We start from the raw sequence: 14,539 nt of genomic DNA, 5'->3' as shown, positions 1-14,539 counted from the left end.
AAGCTTTCTAGTTCCCTGCCCTAAAAATGACCTTAATAACAAGCCCTTGGTTCATAGAAGCATTCACCAAACTAGTGGTCCCCACCACTCTTAATTCCAAGATTCCGATTCTAGCCACCCAGGTGCACCCAGCAAAAAAGCTTCCCTCAGAGCAGAAGTGCTGTGCCAGTGAGCTTGCACTGGACTTGCCGTGGTTTTTTATGGTCTCTGACAAGAAAAGACACCAAGGGAGCCAACATTCTGAGATCATTGCTTTATTTCACTATTGTTCAACAACCAAGTTCATTCCTCTCAAGGTGGATCTGGAATTGTCCCGTGTGTTCTCATTCTGAATAAAAAAGGTAATGAAGAAAAAGCCTGTACTTTTGGAGACCTAGAATCTTATTAATGCTAATAAGCTTTTGACTGCGATTTCGGGTTACAATTATTTCCTGCTGGCATCTCGGTGGTCACACAGAGAGCTCCCCACTCCTGCGCGGAGATGGCTGTCCACAACTGCCACCGTTGAAAACAAACAAAAAAAAAGTGTTGAAAAATGCACCTTTTACAATAAAAAAGTAGAAACCAATTCAATTTCCTTTTTTTTTTGTTACGAATATAAAGTTTCTTGTAAATATGTACAGTCTTTTGAGCTAGTTCTATGTAGCAGGAAGCACTTCACAGATGAGACACGCAATATACACTGTCAGGGCTCAAGATGCCCATTTCTCGTGGAGGTCCTAAATGAAATGCCAAGACTGAAGACCAGTTATCAGTGACCATTCCAAATACTTGTGGACCGAGAGACAAAAACTTCAGCAAATAGTCAGTCAGATCTGCCCTGGGGGGATGAGGATAGGGAACATGACCCCAAAGATTCCGAGCAACACAGAACGCAGCAGCAGGGCACTGGACATGGAGGGTCACGGGCGTCTCGAATGACAGAGCACTTAGGGCAGAGACGAGCAGGAAGGAGCCGGCATTTAGGTCAGGTTGTAATCTGGGGAGTGACATGGGACTGTGGACACGTGGGCTGGAAACACAGACACGGTCACCTGCTGCGGTGGGGACAGGTCTACCTTTCAGCCTACCTAGGATGTGCCTTAGTTGTTGAGGCACGCCTAAGAGTCATGGAGAATCCAAAGCAGAAGAGGCCTTGTGGGAGATTAAAGGCAGAAGTAAGGCCGCTAGTTAGCTTGCCAACTGCAAAGCCTCTAAGTTGGTTCTATCCGGTTGCCAGGAATTCGGCACTCTAGAGTGTGGAGGGAGACTGGGTGAGCCGCACTGCACCTAAGGGGGGGACTCGCCAGCCCCACAGGGCTGGAAGAGTTGAGCTGCGGCTTCTCTCCAATGTCCTGGTCTTAGGTCCAGCCCTAGGGAAAGGCTCATCTGCGAAGTCACAGTTTCGTGGGGTAGAACCGTGCTGGGTTTTTGTGTGAACGCACAGTCGTCCTTGAAGCCAGCAGGGAACTCGAAGATGGGAGGGGAAACTCAGGGAGAAGTGTGGTTTGCTGAAACCCTTCTCTGGTCGTAAGGCTTGAGCGATTTTTGTTTGTTTGTTTGTTCAGTGCTACAGACTGCAGCCTGTTGTGGCCGGTTAGTTGACAAGTCATCAGAGGGTGTCGATTTGGTGGGGCTATGTGATGGCAGCAATACATTGGCAGAGCAACCCAGGGAGGAGTCAGCCAGGTCAGGGGCAGCACATGCAGTGATCCGCCATGCAGGGCTCCCAGACAGGTCTCCTCCCCATTCCAGAGGAGTGAGGAGCAAGGCACCGACCCTCAGAATGGGAGGTGGGTGCCCGGGTCCCAGGCCTAACCCCAAGGCCTATTAATGCTGGGCTTGGAGCAAGTCTATTGCGTGCTTTCCTGGCCAAAGCTACATGGAAAGCTGGGGAAGCAGGTCGGGTAGATGTCGCCGAGGGGTAGGGGAGTAGAGCTTGATGAGGTCCCTTGGCCCCAGGTCACTGCCTCAAGCTGAGGCCCCATTGACCTCCATACATTCTCAGCTGGTGGGAAGGGAAGTTGTCAAGGCCATAAAAGGCAATGAGAACAGTAAACATTTGGCTACGATGTCACCCTGGGTAAAACAGGGCCATCTATGAGAATGGACCAGAACAAGAATGGAAGCTACATGAACACGGGAGGTTAGCCAACCAACGGGGGACTCTTCTATGCTACGTTTCAGTGGCAAAGACCTGATGGTATGATCTAGCTAAAAACGACTACAACAGGAAATACATCACTATCCAAATCTACTAAGAATTCTGTTGTCTTTAAAAAAAAAAGAAGGAAGGAAGGAAGGAAGAAAAGAAAAAGAAATAAAAGAATCAAAGAAAAACCAAAGAAAAACCAACCAACCCGAGGATCTTAGAGTAGCAGGTAGACTTCCAGCCACAGTTCGTGTCCGGGTTGGTTTCCTTTGATGAACTGGTACAGGCTGGAGCTCAGTACAAAAGTCTCTGAATGACTGAAAGAATAACAGATTGCAAAGAGGATGACTGTGATGACTGCAGGAAGGCCCCACCCCGTGGGGGGGGGGGCACTGAGTGCTGGCAGCGCCTAAGAGCCTTGGCTATCTGCACCCCTTGGAGATGGGGGTATCCGTCCAAGGACAGTCTGGTCCCAGCTATGCTGGATGTGGGCTGAGCAGACGGGCGCTGGGGTTTCCTGCAGCAGAGACCCAGGGTGCTGTGTTTTCCTGCAGACTGAGATGAGGAGGTGGTTTTCCTGGTTGAGACCTATACTGAAGACTGGTCCCAGACCTAGGAGCAAAATAAGGAGGAGAGGGTTTAGCATCCAAGGCCCTGTATGAGGCAAGTATTTTTGTATGGTGCCTGTCCTGTCCCTCCAGTGGTTACTGTGGTGCCATATAGAACAGTGCCAACCTAACAGAGCCAGTCCTCAAGGGATGGGGTCAGGCAGGAAACAAGTCACTGGAAAAAAAAAAAAAAACAAACAAACCCAAACTGAATTTGCATGGATGTGTGTACACATATGCCCACTCTGCTTTAATTCGAAAACATTTATGTGGCTCTTCTTCTTTCTCTACCAAAAAGTCCTAACCGTGTGCTGTAGTAGCATCAGTAGGAGAGTGCCACTCAGAAAATCATGCGCAGGGGATGGGAAGATGGCACCTCTAGCTAGAGTGAGCTCCAGAAACTGGACAGCCCACTTAGCAGGATGGAACATCAGGACTTGTGTGTGCACTCATGAGAGTTACCTGCTTCGACATCTCCATCTACTGATTCAGACTCTATCCTAAAAACCGCACGGGTGCCAAAACCATTTCAGACTGAAAAGGTTCAAAGTTCTAGAAGGCAGAAGCATAGTTCGAAGTTTCTGGGTAACTTCCAGAAAAAATATCAGTGTCTACAGTACATATATGTGTTTTCACCTGTGTGTCTGAAAATATCTAGAATGTTTTCATTTGTATTAACGGAGGCGGGGCATACAAACATTTGCTTGATTCACAGAATAAACTTAGAAGCCACTAATGCTGCCTCTAGGGCAGGGAACTACATACCCGTTGGTAGGTGTTTTATTCTGAGGTATGCATGCACCTCCTTCCCTTAAATCACATGTGTTGTCATTTGTGGAGAAAGCCTCTTAAATAATGTTTTCTTCTTCAGCTTTTACTCCCTACACGCCTGAGCCACAGTGATGGAGTCCCAGCTGGGGCAGCCTCTGGCCATGTAACAGCTGTGCAGCCTTGGACACTTCCTCACCTTGTTAACCTGGGACAGTGGGGTCCTCACAGCTCCTGCAGGCAGCCGGCCCCTGCTGCTGTCTTCAAACAGTCTCCCTGGGGACCGCTCTCTCCTGGTGCTGAGCATCCGGCCTGGGGACTTCTCCCGCTCCAGGGGACGACCTGGGGACTTGTCCCTGCGCAGCTCTGCCCGGCCCTCTCGGTCTCTGTCTCGGTATCGGTGGGGTGTGCTTGGCTCTCGAGGGTGGCTGGGGCCTTCAGGTGGCGCTGGGCTGGAGGCCACACGTTTGGTGATGTGCTCATTGTATGTTGGTGGGCCTCGCTTGTTGGGGCTGCTGGGGGCAATGAGAGAGTCAGGGGGCTGAGAAGTTACCACCCCAAAGCTGCAATTCCCTTCCCCTCTAAGTAAGCAAGTTCCTTCTTATCACTGTCCAGTTTGGTTTAGTTTTTGAGACAGGGTAGCTTCACTATGTAGCTTCAGCTGGTCTAGAACTCACTATGAAGTCCAGGCTGGCTTCAAAGTCATGATCCTCTTGCTTTAGTTCCTGAGGGCTAGGGTTAAAGGTGTAACTATTGGGGAATATTATTTCAAGGTGTGTTACTTTTGTTGATGCTGCATTTGGTTAAGTCTGTGAAGCTGTGATTCTTTGCCTGTCTAAAACACCTGATGGTCTAATAGAGAACTGAACAGCCAATAGTGAGGCAGGAGAAAGGAGAGGAGGGGCTGGAAGGCAGGCAGGATAAATAGAAATAGAAATCTGGGAAGAAGGGAAGAAGTAGCCAGAGAAGGAGGAGGACTCCAGGACCAGCCAGTCACCCACCCAGCAAGCCATGGAATAAGAAACAAAGGCAGGTATACAGGAATAGAAAAGGGAAAGCCCAGAGAAAGGTAGACAGGATAATTTAAGAAAAGCTGTCAAGAAACAAGCTAAGGCTGGGCATTTATAACTAAGAATAAGCCTCCGTATGAGATTATTTGAGTGATGGGTGGCAGGCTCCCCCAAAAGAGCCAAAGAGTAAAAAAAATTATGACATACCAATGTGGGCCCAAATTTCCATGTAGGACCTAAGAAAGCTGGGGGCAAAAGCTTTAAGAGGCGCTGCTGTTCAGCTGGGAGCACTAAATGGAAACTAGAAAAGGCAAGCTAAGTAAAACCGCTTATGGCAACAAAAGCAGGCATGGGCTTCCACAGCTAGAAATGTTTAGTGCAGTCCCCTAGGTCAAGAGCCTCTGACTGGCTGTGAGCTCTGGGCTTGGCTTTTCTCACCGAAAAGCAGGCAGAGCCAGCCGACAGAGCTGCATGAAGAAGACCCAGGTGTAGTAGCTTTTTTTTTTTTTTTAAAGATTTATTATTTTTTTTAACAGATTGCAACTCAAGTCCCTTATTTACCTCAAAAAAAGCTAAATTGATAGAGCATAAAGTAACAAGCCACAGGTGCACCCATCTCTCTTAACTTTTTTTTTTTTTTAGGTATAATTGGTTCTTTTTTGGTAATTTTTTTTATTCAAATTAGGAACAAGCTTGCTTCACATGTCAATCCCTTCTTCCTCCCCACCTGCCCCCCATTTATTATGTATTATGTATATTGAGTCTGTAGGCCCGCAGGCCAGAAGAGGGCACTAGATCTCATTACAGATGGTTGGGAGCCACTATATGGTTGCTGGGAATTGAACTCGGGACCTTTGGAAGAGCAGCCAGTGCTTTTACCTGCTGAGCCATCTCTCCAGCCCTTGGTGTAGTAGCTTAACAGTTTAAAGTTTGCGCATTCGGTCAAGAGATAAGCAGTAAAAGAAGTCCGGACAGAAAAACCTCTAAACAGGTTCTAGTGAGTTTTACAATGTGTGCAGGCTTAAGAAAGAAAGAAAATGGGTATAGGCAGTTCTAGAAAGAAATAGTTAAAAAAATAGTCTTTAAGGAGACAGTAAAAATAATATAAAAGAAAAAAATCATGTAAAGATGGGAAATACACAGGGAGTCTGGATCCTTTTTGTTACTGTGTTGATTTTTAATTTTTTGATTGCTGAAAAGCAAAAGATAGCTGCTAAGAGACATGGGATTGACCGAGGGACTGACAAAATAAACCAGCCTAGATTCTTAAAATAGAATGCCTTAACTGAAGAAAAAAAAAAGTCAAAAAAAATCTGTAAAATGGAACTTAAAAGATGCATTGCTTTGGAGAAGTGTTTTTGCTTTTGTTTCCACAGGAAACCAGAGGCCGTGGGTTCATTCCAGTTTGGTGTGGATCAAGAGAGACCACCTGAAACTTGACAGGTGATACCTATCAACAAAGGTGTACTGTTGGTCTTCCCAGGACTTGGTCATAAATTCAGATTTTCTCAGGAACCCTAAAAATGCCTTTGCCCACATTCAACAGGAAGCAGTCTAGAGAACACAACATCCACATTCCTAAGAGCTGGGTTGTGGGAGGCTTTGGTTATTTGGTGGGTCGTGGATGTTTGTTATATTTATATAGAAATGATATATATAGGAAAGATAAGCTAAAAAGGGTAGATTACTGAATCTACTTTAAACTGAAAAACAAGTATTAACTTCAAATATTTTGTATTGGTATGGACTTTTGTATACTGATACAAATTTAAGGTCATTTTTGTTACACTGTACATGTTTCTCTCATATTTAAAGGACGGTTGTATGCTGATACTAATTTAAGGTCATTTTTGTTACACTGTACATGTTTCTCTCATATTTAAAGGACGGTTGTATACTGATACTAATTTAAGGTCATTTTTGTTACACTGTACATGTTTCTCTCATATTTAAAGGACGGTTGTATACTGATACTAATTTAAGGTCATTTTTGTTACACTGTACATGTTTCTCTCATATTTAAAGGACGGTTGTATACTGATACTAATTTAAGGTCATTTTTGTTACACTGTACATGTTTCTCTCATATTTAAAGGACGGTTGTATACTGATACTAATTTAAGGTCATTTTTGTTATAACATGTTGTATATGTTTCTATTCTTGTTTAAGGCATTTCATTTTAAAATGTAAGCTAAAATTCTAGTTTTGAAAGCTATTACGAACTATTTAGGATAATCAAGAAACACAGGTCAGTAGTTAGTCATTTGTAACAATCAAATTTGTAGATATGCTAGGTATGTTTTCCAGATCATATAAAGATATATTTTTGATAGATGGTCTTCAAACCTTTCAAAGACCTACAGAATATGGCATTTAAAATGTTTGTTAATTTAGGACTTTTCATGACAATGAGACACATCATTCCTGGCAGCCCTGAGGCAGAGCTGATGGGCACCGAGAAACTCCTTATGGAGTTTGCTGCTTTCAAGGTGGCAAGGCTAGCAATTTAGAAAAGAACCTGCCTTTGCCTGGTCTACTTGATAGTATATTGTATAAACTGGACATGCAGGACCCACAGGAAAGTGACCACTGAACTTTGCCAAAACAAGACAGAATAGGCCTTCAGGGTTCCTGCTTCACAGAAGAAACTGCCAGACATTCTGTAGGACATAGGGGAAAGTGACTAACTGTCAAATTTCCTGCTTCACTGAAAAGTCTACCAGATACTATGGGATCGATGCCCCAACATTGCAAAAGAACTTTGGGTGACTATCCAGGCAGTCAGATGTCTATGTCATTGCTAGAGTTTTTGGAAGTTGTTTGCAATGCATGTTTTGTTAAATATTATATCCTTCTGGTACCTTTGATGGAGTAAAAAACAAGATAGTTATAGTTGCAGCTTTCCTTAGATATGATAGAAAGTTATGTATAAAATTTTGGATTTACTAAGATAGGATAGATTAGGGAGTATTTTCTTTAAAGTTACCAAACACAAATAAGTTAGAATTCAGTATATTGTAAATGAAATCTTTATTTGATAATTGTTGTTAGTGTATACAGTTTTACTATGTTAAAGTTAAAACTTCATTTTTGTTCAGAAAGAAGAAAAAAGGGGAAATATTGGAATATTTTAAGTGTGTTACTTTTGTTTATGCTGCATTTGGTTAAGTCTGTGAAGCTGTGATTCTTTGCCTGTCTAAAACACCTGATGGTCTAATAAAGAACTGAACAGCCAATAGTGAGGCAGGAGAAAGGAGAGGAGGGGCTGGAAGGCAGACAGGATAAATAGAAATAGAAATCTGGGAAGAAGGGAAGAAGTAGCCAGAGAAGGAGGAGGACTCCAGGGCCAGCCACCCACGCACCCACCCAGCAAGCCATGGAATAAGAAACAAAGGCAGGTATACAGGAATAGAAAAGGGAAAGCCCAGAGAAAGGTAGACAGGATAATTTAAGAAAAGCTGTCATGAAACAAGCCAAGGCTGGGCATTTATAAGTAAGAATAAGCCTCCATGTGTAATTTATTTGGGTGCTCGGTGGTTGGCTCCCTCAAAAGAGCCAAAGAGTAAAAAACCAACAACATTCACTCTTACTAGAAAAAGCTTAGACCTAAGGACAAGGACAAAAGAAACTCAAGCTTCCAGGTCTCAGTGCCAGCTCCCACCTCTGTGTACTCGCCATGCTCCTGGCTGAGCCCTCTGCTCTTTGCCTCACTGTCTCCTAATAGCACCAAATGGGTACAAGCTTGGAGAAAGCAGAGCCCTCGTCACTCAAGCAAGTGCATGGCAGCGGAGAGATAGGAGAATGGAGGTAGGACCCAAGAGAGGTCAATCAGTCTGGTGTCATGATCTCCACACTGCATCATATGAAGCCTGCCAGATGCCAGATGGCTTGCCTGACATGCACAAGGCCTTGGCTTCAACATTTAGTACCACTGAGTAAAGGCCTTGTGTTCTCAGTGGATTAAGGGATTAGACATTGTTAATGGTTAATCTCTGGGCCAGGGTGAACTAGCCAGACTGTCGTATCCCGTTCCCATCCACCTTCCCACTCCCTGCTTGGTTTCCTGATTTTATCAGGTGTCATCCTGTGCCTATAGGTCATCTTATTGCCATGACTGGGAATTGTCAACCTTCTGAGCGTCTGCATCAGGTGCCACAAAAACCTTGGAAAACCACCTGCAGGGAGAGGTGATCAAGCACTGGGCACAGGCCAGCTTGCAGAGGTCATCTGTGGTCAGCTGGTCGTAAGCAGCTTTATGCCATGACCTGGCTTCCCCATGCAGGCTAAATGGCGATTCAGATGAACACACTGAAATCCAGCCCCACTCCACATCTCGGTGGTATTAGATGTGAGGGAACTGATTTCTATACCCTGAAATCAAAGTCTGTACACAGCTCAATCTTTAGCGCTTAGAGAGATAGAACATGCATAAAAACAGATAAAGCTAAGGGGGAGAAATACATTAAGCCTATTTGCAATGAAAGAGAAGTTCTGGAATGTGTCCACAGGGGCCCATCATAAGGCTAGAAGGAGGGTGCTCTGTCCAGTGAATCAGGGTGGCTCAGAGAAGGCCATTCAGAGCATCAGCTGAGATATACGAGAGGAAAAAGGGCACTCATCATTTGAGGCCAAGTGGGAAGTCTTCCATCTCCATATCTATAATGGCCGATGAGCTACCATGTCCATTTTATAGTTTCTGCAGAGTTATGCTCTCTGCTCTGCTAAACAGACCAGGAAAATGGGGCCCGCCGTGAATGACAGCCAGCTAAGCCAAACCAGTCATGGACACTGACCCACCCAGAGCAGCCAGGAGCAGAAAGACCATTCTATAAGCAGAATGGTAGCCGAGAACTAACTGCAGGATCCCCAGGGAAGCCAACATGTTATTGCTGCCCCATTTTGAGCAACTGGGGTCCTTTCGGACAATAGGACAAACAGGTCCTTACAGCAGGACCACACAGGGTTAAGAGTCATGTGCAAGGCCATGGAGAAGCCTGATCCCAATACTTGGACCCCTTTCTGGCATGACTTGGAAATACCAAGATTCTAGAAACATTAGGGGTGCATCTGACCTTAAAGCACATCCCTGCAATAAAATCACACTGACAAAGAGGTAAGGCCATCGCCAAGAAATGTTAAGGTTCAGGAAAGTGTGCACAGTAGTGCCACTTCCAGAACAGTGGGACCAGGACCACACATCTCAGAAACATTGGCTCCTACCCATCAGTAAGAGACAGTTTGTCCTGGCATAGCACCATATTACTATAGATGTGTCTGTCTTTTATAGTATCTAAGTATCTTGGGACACTTGATCTTCACTCACCTAATTACAGGCCCTAGGGGAATAAAGAAAGTGCCCTCAGCATTGCTTTCCAGAGCCCCAGATGTGATTCCTGGCACCTGGCAGGGGATCCTCACAGCTGCATACAGGGTAGCCCCAGATGTGATACCTGGCATGGGAACCTTACAGCTGTATACAGGGTGGAAGTGTTCAAAAAAGCAAAATCATAGGTCAGAGAAATAGTCCTCCAGGTTAAATCTCAGTTTTTGTGGACCAGCATCTCCAGCTTCTTACACATGGATGTAGCTCTGATTCCTAGTCTTCTGGGCCAGGATGAGGCAATAAACATCTACACCCAGCTGATGGAGCTACAAGTAGGTGCAACCCCCAGGGAGGCAAATCCAACACCACCTATCAGAATGCCGTTTGCTGTCACACACCCACTGATTTTCTGGTACTGTAGCCTACAGACTCCTTGATTTTTCAAAGGGGTGGAAGTTCCAGCAACAGACTGGGAGCCATCCAAAGAGATGCTGATGCTTATGACAGGCATTCCAATAAACTGAGGAACAACAGCCAAGCATGAGAGGAGGAAAAGGAAGCCATCTCCAAGACGTCACAGTACAGGTGAGCCCACCCAACACACCGCCCCTTCTGGCAGAAGGAAGCAGGAAGGAAGCTGCAATGGAGGAATGGGAACCCCTGAGGACCTACTGCTCCACGAGGGCAAAGAACAGCCACACAAAGATTGGCCAATCCAACCTTACATGACTCAGAACCAACTATGGTGTGTTGAGACCTTCTAAGATAACCTCAAAAGCTAGGAGGACCTGGTCATTTGTCACTTCAGGTTCTCCATAAAGGTCCTGGATTGACTAAAACCATACCAAGCCTGGGGACCAGGGGTGGCTCAGTGGCAGAGCCCTTGGCTAATATGCCAGGTCCAGGATTCAATTCTCAGCCATGCCCCCCCCCCCAAAAAAAAAAGAAAAAGAAAAAACACACTGTGAGCACACTCATGCATGCTGACCAAGCGTATTGCAAAACTAGCTTGCAGCAATCCAACAGTATTTTTTGCAAGAAAACCAAACTTGGTATGGCTCAATGACCATTTAGCACACCCTGTGCCCTGCCTCTTTCCAGATCTATGGTAGAGTTGAAGCCAGAGGACTTGTAGCCAGACAGTTGCTGTGAAAAATCTGCAGTCTGGCAATGTCTGGAAGTCACAGGTTGGGCTGAAGTGACCCCAAAGGCCATTTCCAGAAGAGGATCAATATCTGACCTGAAAAAGGTCCACTGACACTCAGGTCTCTGTTGGACTGGACCTGGGGATTGCTGGACAAGAAAGGCCCCTGCCCACAGTTGAACAGTAAATGAGCAAAGTGCCAGAGGCAGTCACTGAAGTAGAGGAAAACAAACTTTTGAGGTGATAAATGTTCTAAACTTAGCTACTTGGTAGAGATTGGACGCACTATAAAAATGTTGGACTTTAAAGGGTCACTCCAGCAGTTCTTACTGAGTGCAGTTATCTCAGTAGAGAACTCAGTGAAACCTAGACCATTTGAGGGTTCAGGTGTGGAAATGTACTTCCGAGTGTGAGAGAGTAAAGAGTTGATGTGCATGTGCCTACAAAGAGCAGAAGGGGACATCAGATCCCCCGGAGCTGGAGTTATAGAAGTTGTGACACCTCTGCCCCCCCTCACCCCCTTGCCACACACACACACACACTCATGAGTGCTGGGAACCAAATGTGAGCTCTCTGCAAGCGCAACACATGCTCTTAACCACTGAGCTGTCTCTCTAGCCCTCGCTGTGAGATATGAAGAGGGCTGGAATCGAATCCTAATGTGGCATCTGGAGGAAGGCAGAGCCTTTTGAAGCAACAGGGTTTGATACAGAGACTGGAAGGTACACACATGTGTTGTTCCCGTTTCTTACCATGTGATGCCCTGCACCACCTCAAGACATTGACAACCAGGCCACTGCTAGATGTGGGCCCTCGATGTCAGAACACAACCATGAGCCTCTGTCTTTTGTCATAGTACCAGAAAACAACCATGGTGTTATTTTTATGGAGTAACAAACATGGACTTATGCACATATGCATGCGGAAAGATCTTTAAATAGAAACACAAAAAAAGTTATAACATTGGTTTCTTCCTGGGTAGTGGAGTGAGGGGGAGAAAGGGAAGAACAAGAGGAGAAACCAGGTCCAGTCCCTTTAGGAACAAGGCAAAAGAACTGTTTGAGCCAGGACTTCAGGGCAGCATGGCAACTTGACATGACCATTATCCTCTTTAAATTAAGGGGAAGGAGCCTAGAGTAATGGCTTGGAGGATGAGAGCACTGGCTGCTCTTCCAGAGGTCCTGAGTTCAATTCCCAGCAACCACATGGTGGCTCACAACCATCTGTTATAAGATCTGGTGCCCTCTTCTGGTGTGCAGATATACATGGAAGCAGAATGTTGTGTACATAATAAAAAAAAAAAAAAAAAAAAAAAAAAAAAAAAAAACTGTCTATAACTCCAGTTCCAGGGGATCCAATGTCCTCTTCCAGCCTACTCAGGCACCAGGCACACACATACATGCAGGTAAAATACTCATATATATAACATAAAAATTGGCAGAAAATATCAAGCTAGGTGTTATAACACAGTTGGGAAGCAAAGGAGAAAGGGTCTCTATGAGTTTGAGGCCAGTCTGTTCTATAGTGAGTTCCAAGTTAGCCAAGGTTACACAGTAACACCTTGTATCAAAAAAAAATAAAAATACATAAATCTTTATTTTTTTTCTTAAACACAGGAAAGAAAAGAAACCAAGGAGACTGTACTACTTTATACAATTTATGCCCTTTGGGTTCTATACCCTGGGTTAGATTACCAACGCAAAAATAAATACAAGTTTTAAAATAAAAATTTTAAACTCTAAAGACTTCTCAGGTTCCATAGAAGCCTCTAGGTGGCCTAGGAAGCCACGGCCCATGGCCACGCCTCACACCTCTGGACCTCCCCTATACGTCCTGCCTCCCTGCCCTCCTGATGCCATTTCCCTTGCTGTTTCTTTGGAGAAGTCCATCCTAGTACCGAGTCTAGGCTTGCGGGCCCATCAGGATTAGAACTAGAGTTCCAGGTGCTCCTCTCTCACACAGGGCTTGAGCAGCACAAAGGAAGGCCATACATCTCCCTGGGGCTCAGCAGCTAGTAGGACAAAGACACACACCAAAGCACCAGAGTGTAAGTTGTGAGCTGCTCTCATCAGAGCCACTGAGGACACCCTCAGGGCCAGATCGATGTTCCCTGCCACTGTGACCAAGGAGCCCTTCACAATACTTGTGTCGCTCATGAGAGAATGCCACACACAAAAGCATGGTTTGCCTTGAGTGCAAAGTGCAGACTTTCCCCCTGCTCTTCACTTGGCCCCGGAGGGAGGAAGGCTCAGTACCTGCGGGAGGTGGAGGGCACCCGGTGTTGGTCAGTGCCAGACTCCTTCACAAGGTTTCCTTTGCAGCATATGACCCTTAACTTGTCCTGATATGAGGAAGCCAAGTAAATCGCTCCCGAGGAAATTGCAGGGCCCAGGTAGCGAGGGTTCGGGATTTCCAGATATGCTCTGGCAGGAGTCCTGCAGGGTTCCAGGAAAGAGTTAACATTCGTTATTGGTTACCACCATTGCTGCATGGCATCCCTAACCTCAAAGCACAGAGGGAAATGCTTACCCCAGAGAGGAGCGTGCCTGGATCTCAATTACTTCCAGTGAGTTGAAGTGAGTCACAAACAGATAGGGTTCTCTGTAGGCTGCAAAACCACCACGGAGAATGAGCACGAAGAGGAAAAAAAGTTGTGGGAGGGAAAACAGAAGAAGGAAAATCAAGGCTTGCAAAAAGACCAGTGACCCAAAAACCAGAACCTTATACACAGTGTAATCACACGTGTGTATGTGCTCGTGCGTGGCATGTGGGTTCATTTACTGCCATGCTGTTCATTACTGCATCAGGAATAACTTACATCAGAGGAATTAAGAAATTACAGCATCCCTATGGAACCCTGCCCAGGGTAAGACATGCACCATGAAGCCCTGCACCTACCCACAGTGAGCTGCTCAAACAGCAGGGCAAGTTCAGAAGGATATGAGGAGCCTGCTACCCTTATGATGAGGAGAAATCTATTATATGCTTGCATTTGCATACAACACTGGGAAGATGATAAACTCAAAGTTCTTCCCTCTGGAGCAACAAGATGGAGACAGTAGGAGACGGACACAGAAGTGAGGCTTCGGTGAACCTGTTTATACTGTTTACTCTCTAAGAATTTAAAGATTTTTCTCTCCACATATAAGTGCTTTGCCTGCATGTATGTCTGCACATGTGTGTCTGATGTGCTCAGGGGCCAGTAGAGAGTATTGGATCCCCTGGAACTGGAGTTACAGACAGTTGTGAGCCACCATGTGGGTGCTGGGACTTGAACCAGGGTCTTCTGGGAGAGCAGGCAGTGCTCTTAACTGTTGAGCCATCTCTCCAGTCTCTCCAAGTAAAGTTTTTAAAAGATAGTTACTTAGATATTGCTGTGTGTTTTTATTGTTACTATTATTATTTATTTCGTTTTGTAGCCTCCTTATGTAGCCCAGGCTGGCCTTGAACTCCAGGCCCATCCTGTATGTGTAGCCATACCAGCTACGTCTTAATCCTCATCTCTGTATAATGGTGCCTCTGGAACTAGAGAAGACAGAACAGGTCCTGTTCTC

General features: G+C 45.4%; 1 protein-coding gene across 12 annotated transcripts in view; it reads right to left on the bottom strand.

Moving 5' to 3' along the window:
* Positions 1 to 238: 238 nt before the first annotated feature.
* Cit (citron rho-interacting serine/threonine kinase) overlaps positions 239 to 14,539 on the bottom strand; it is a 175,323-nt gene continuing 161,022 nt past the window's right edge. For 9 of the 12 annotated variants that reach the window (XM_027414197.2, XM_027414198.2, XM_035443255.1 and 6 more), the window contains 4 exons: positions 13,515 to 13,593; positions 13,241 to 13,420; positions 3,707 to 4,022; positions 239 to 2,743 (listed from right to left, as the gene is read on the bottom strand). In XM_027414197.2, coding sequence (XP_027269998.1) covers positions 2,720 to 2,743; positions 3,707 to 4,022; positions 13,241 to 13,420; positions 13,515 to 13,593 — 599 coding nt within the window. In that variant the 3' untranslated portion in view covers positions 239 to 2,719. Of the gene's footprint in view, positions 2,744 to 3,706; positions 4,023 to 12,551; positions 12,997 to 13,240; positions 13,421 to 13,514; positions 13,594 to 14,539 lie in introns of those variants that run through there. The other 3 variants (XM_035443253.1, XM_035443260.1, XM_035443259.1) reach the window with 2 other exon arrangements.

The sequence above is a fragment of the Cricetulus griseus genome, chromosome 4 (assembly GCF_003668045.3).
Source record: "Cricetulus griseus strain 17A/GY chromosome 4, alternate assembly CriGri-PICRH-1.0, whole genome shotgun sequence".
Classification (NCBI taxonomy): domain Eukaryota; kingdom Metazoa; phylum Chordata; class Mammalia; order Rodentia; family Cricetidae; genus Cricetulus; species Cricetulus griseus.
The sequence above is the reverse complement of the archived record's forward strand: the minus strand, read 5'-3'. Positions and strand labels throughout refer to the sequence as shown.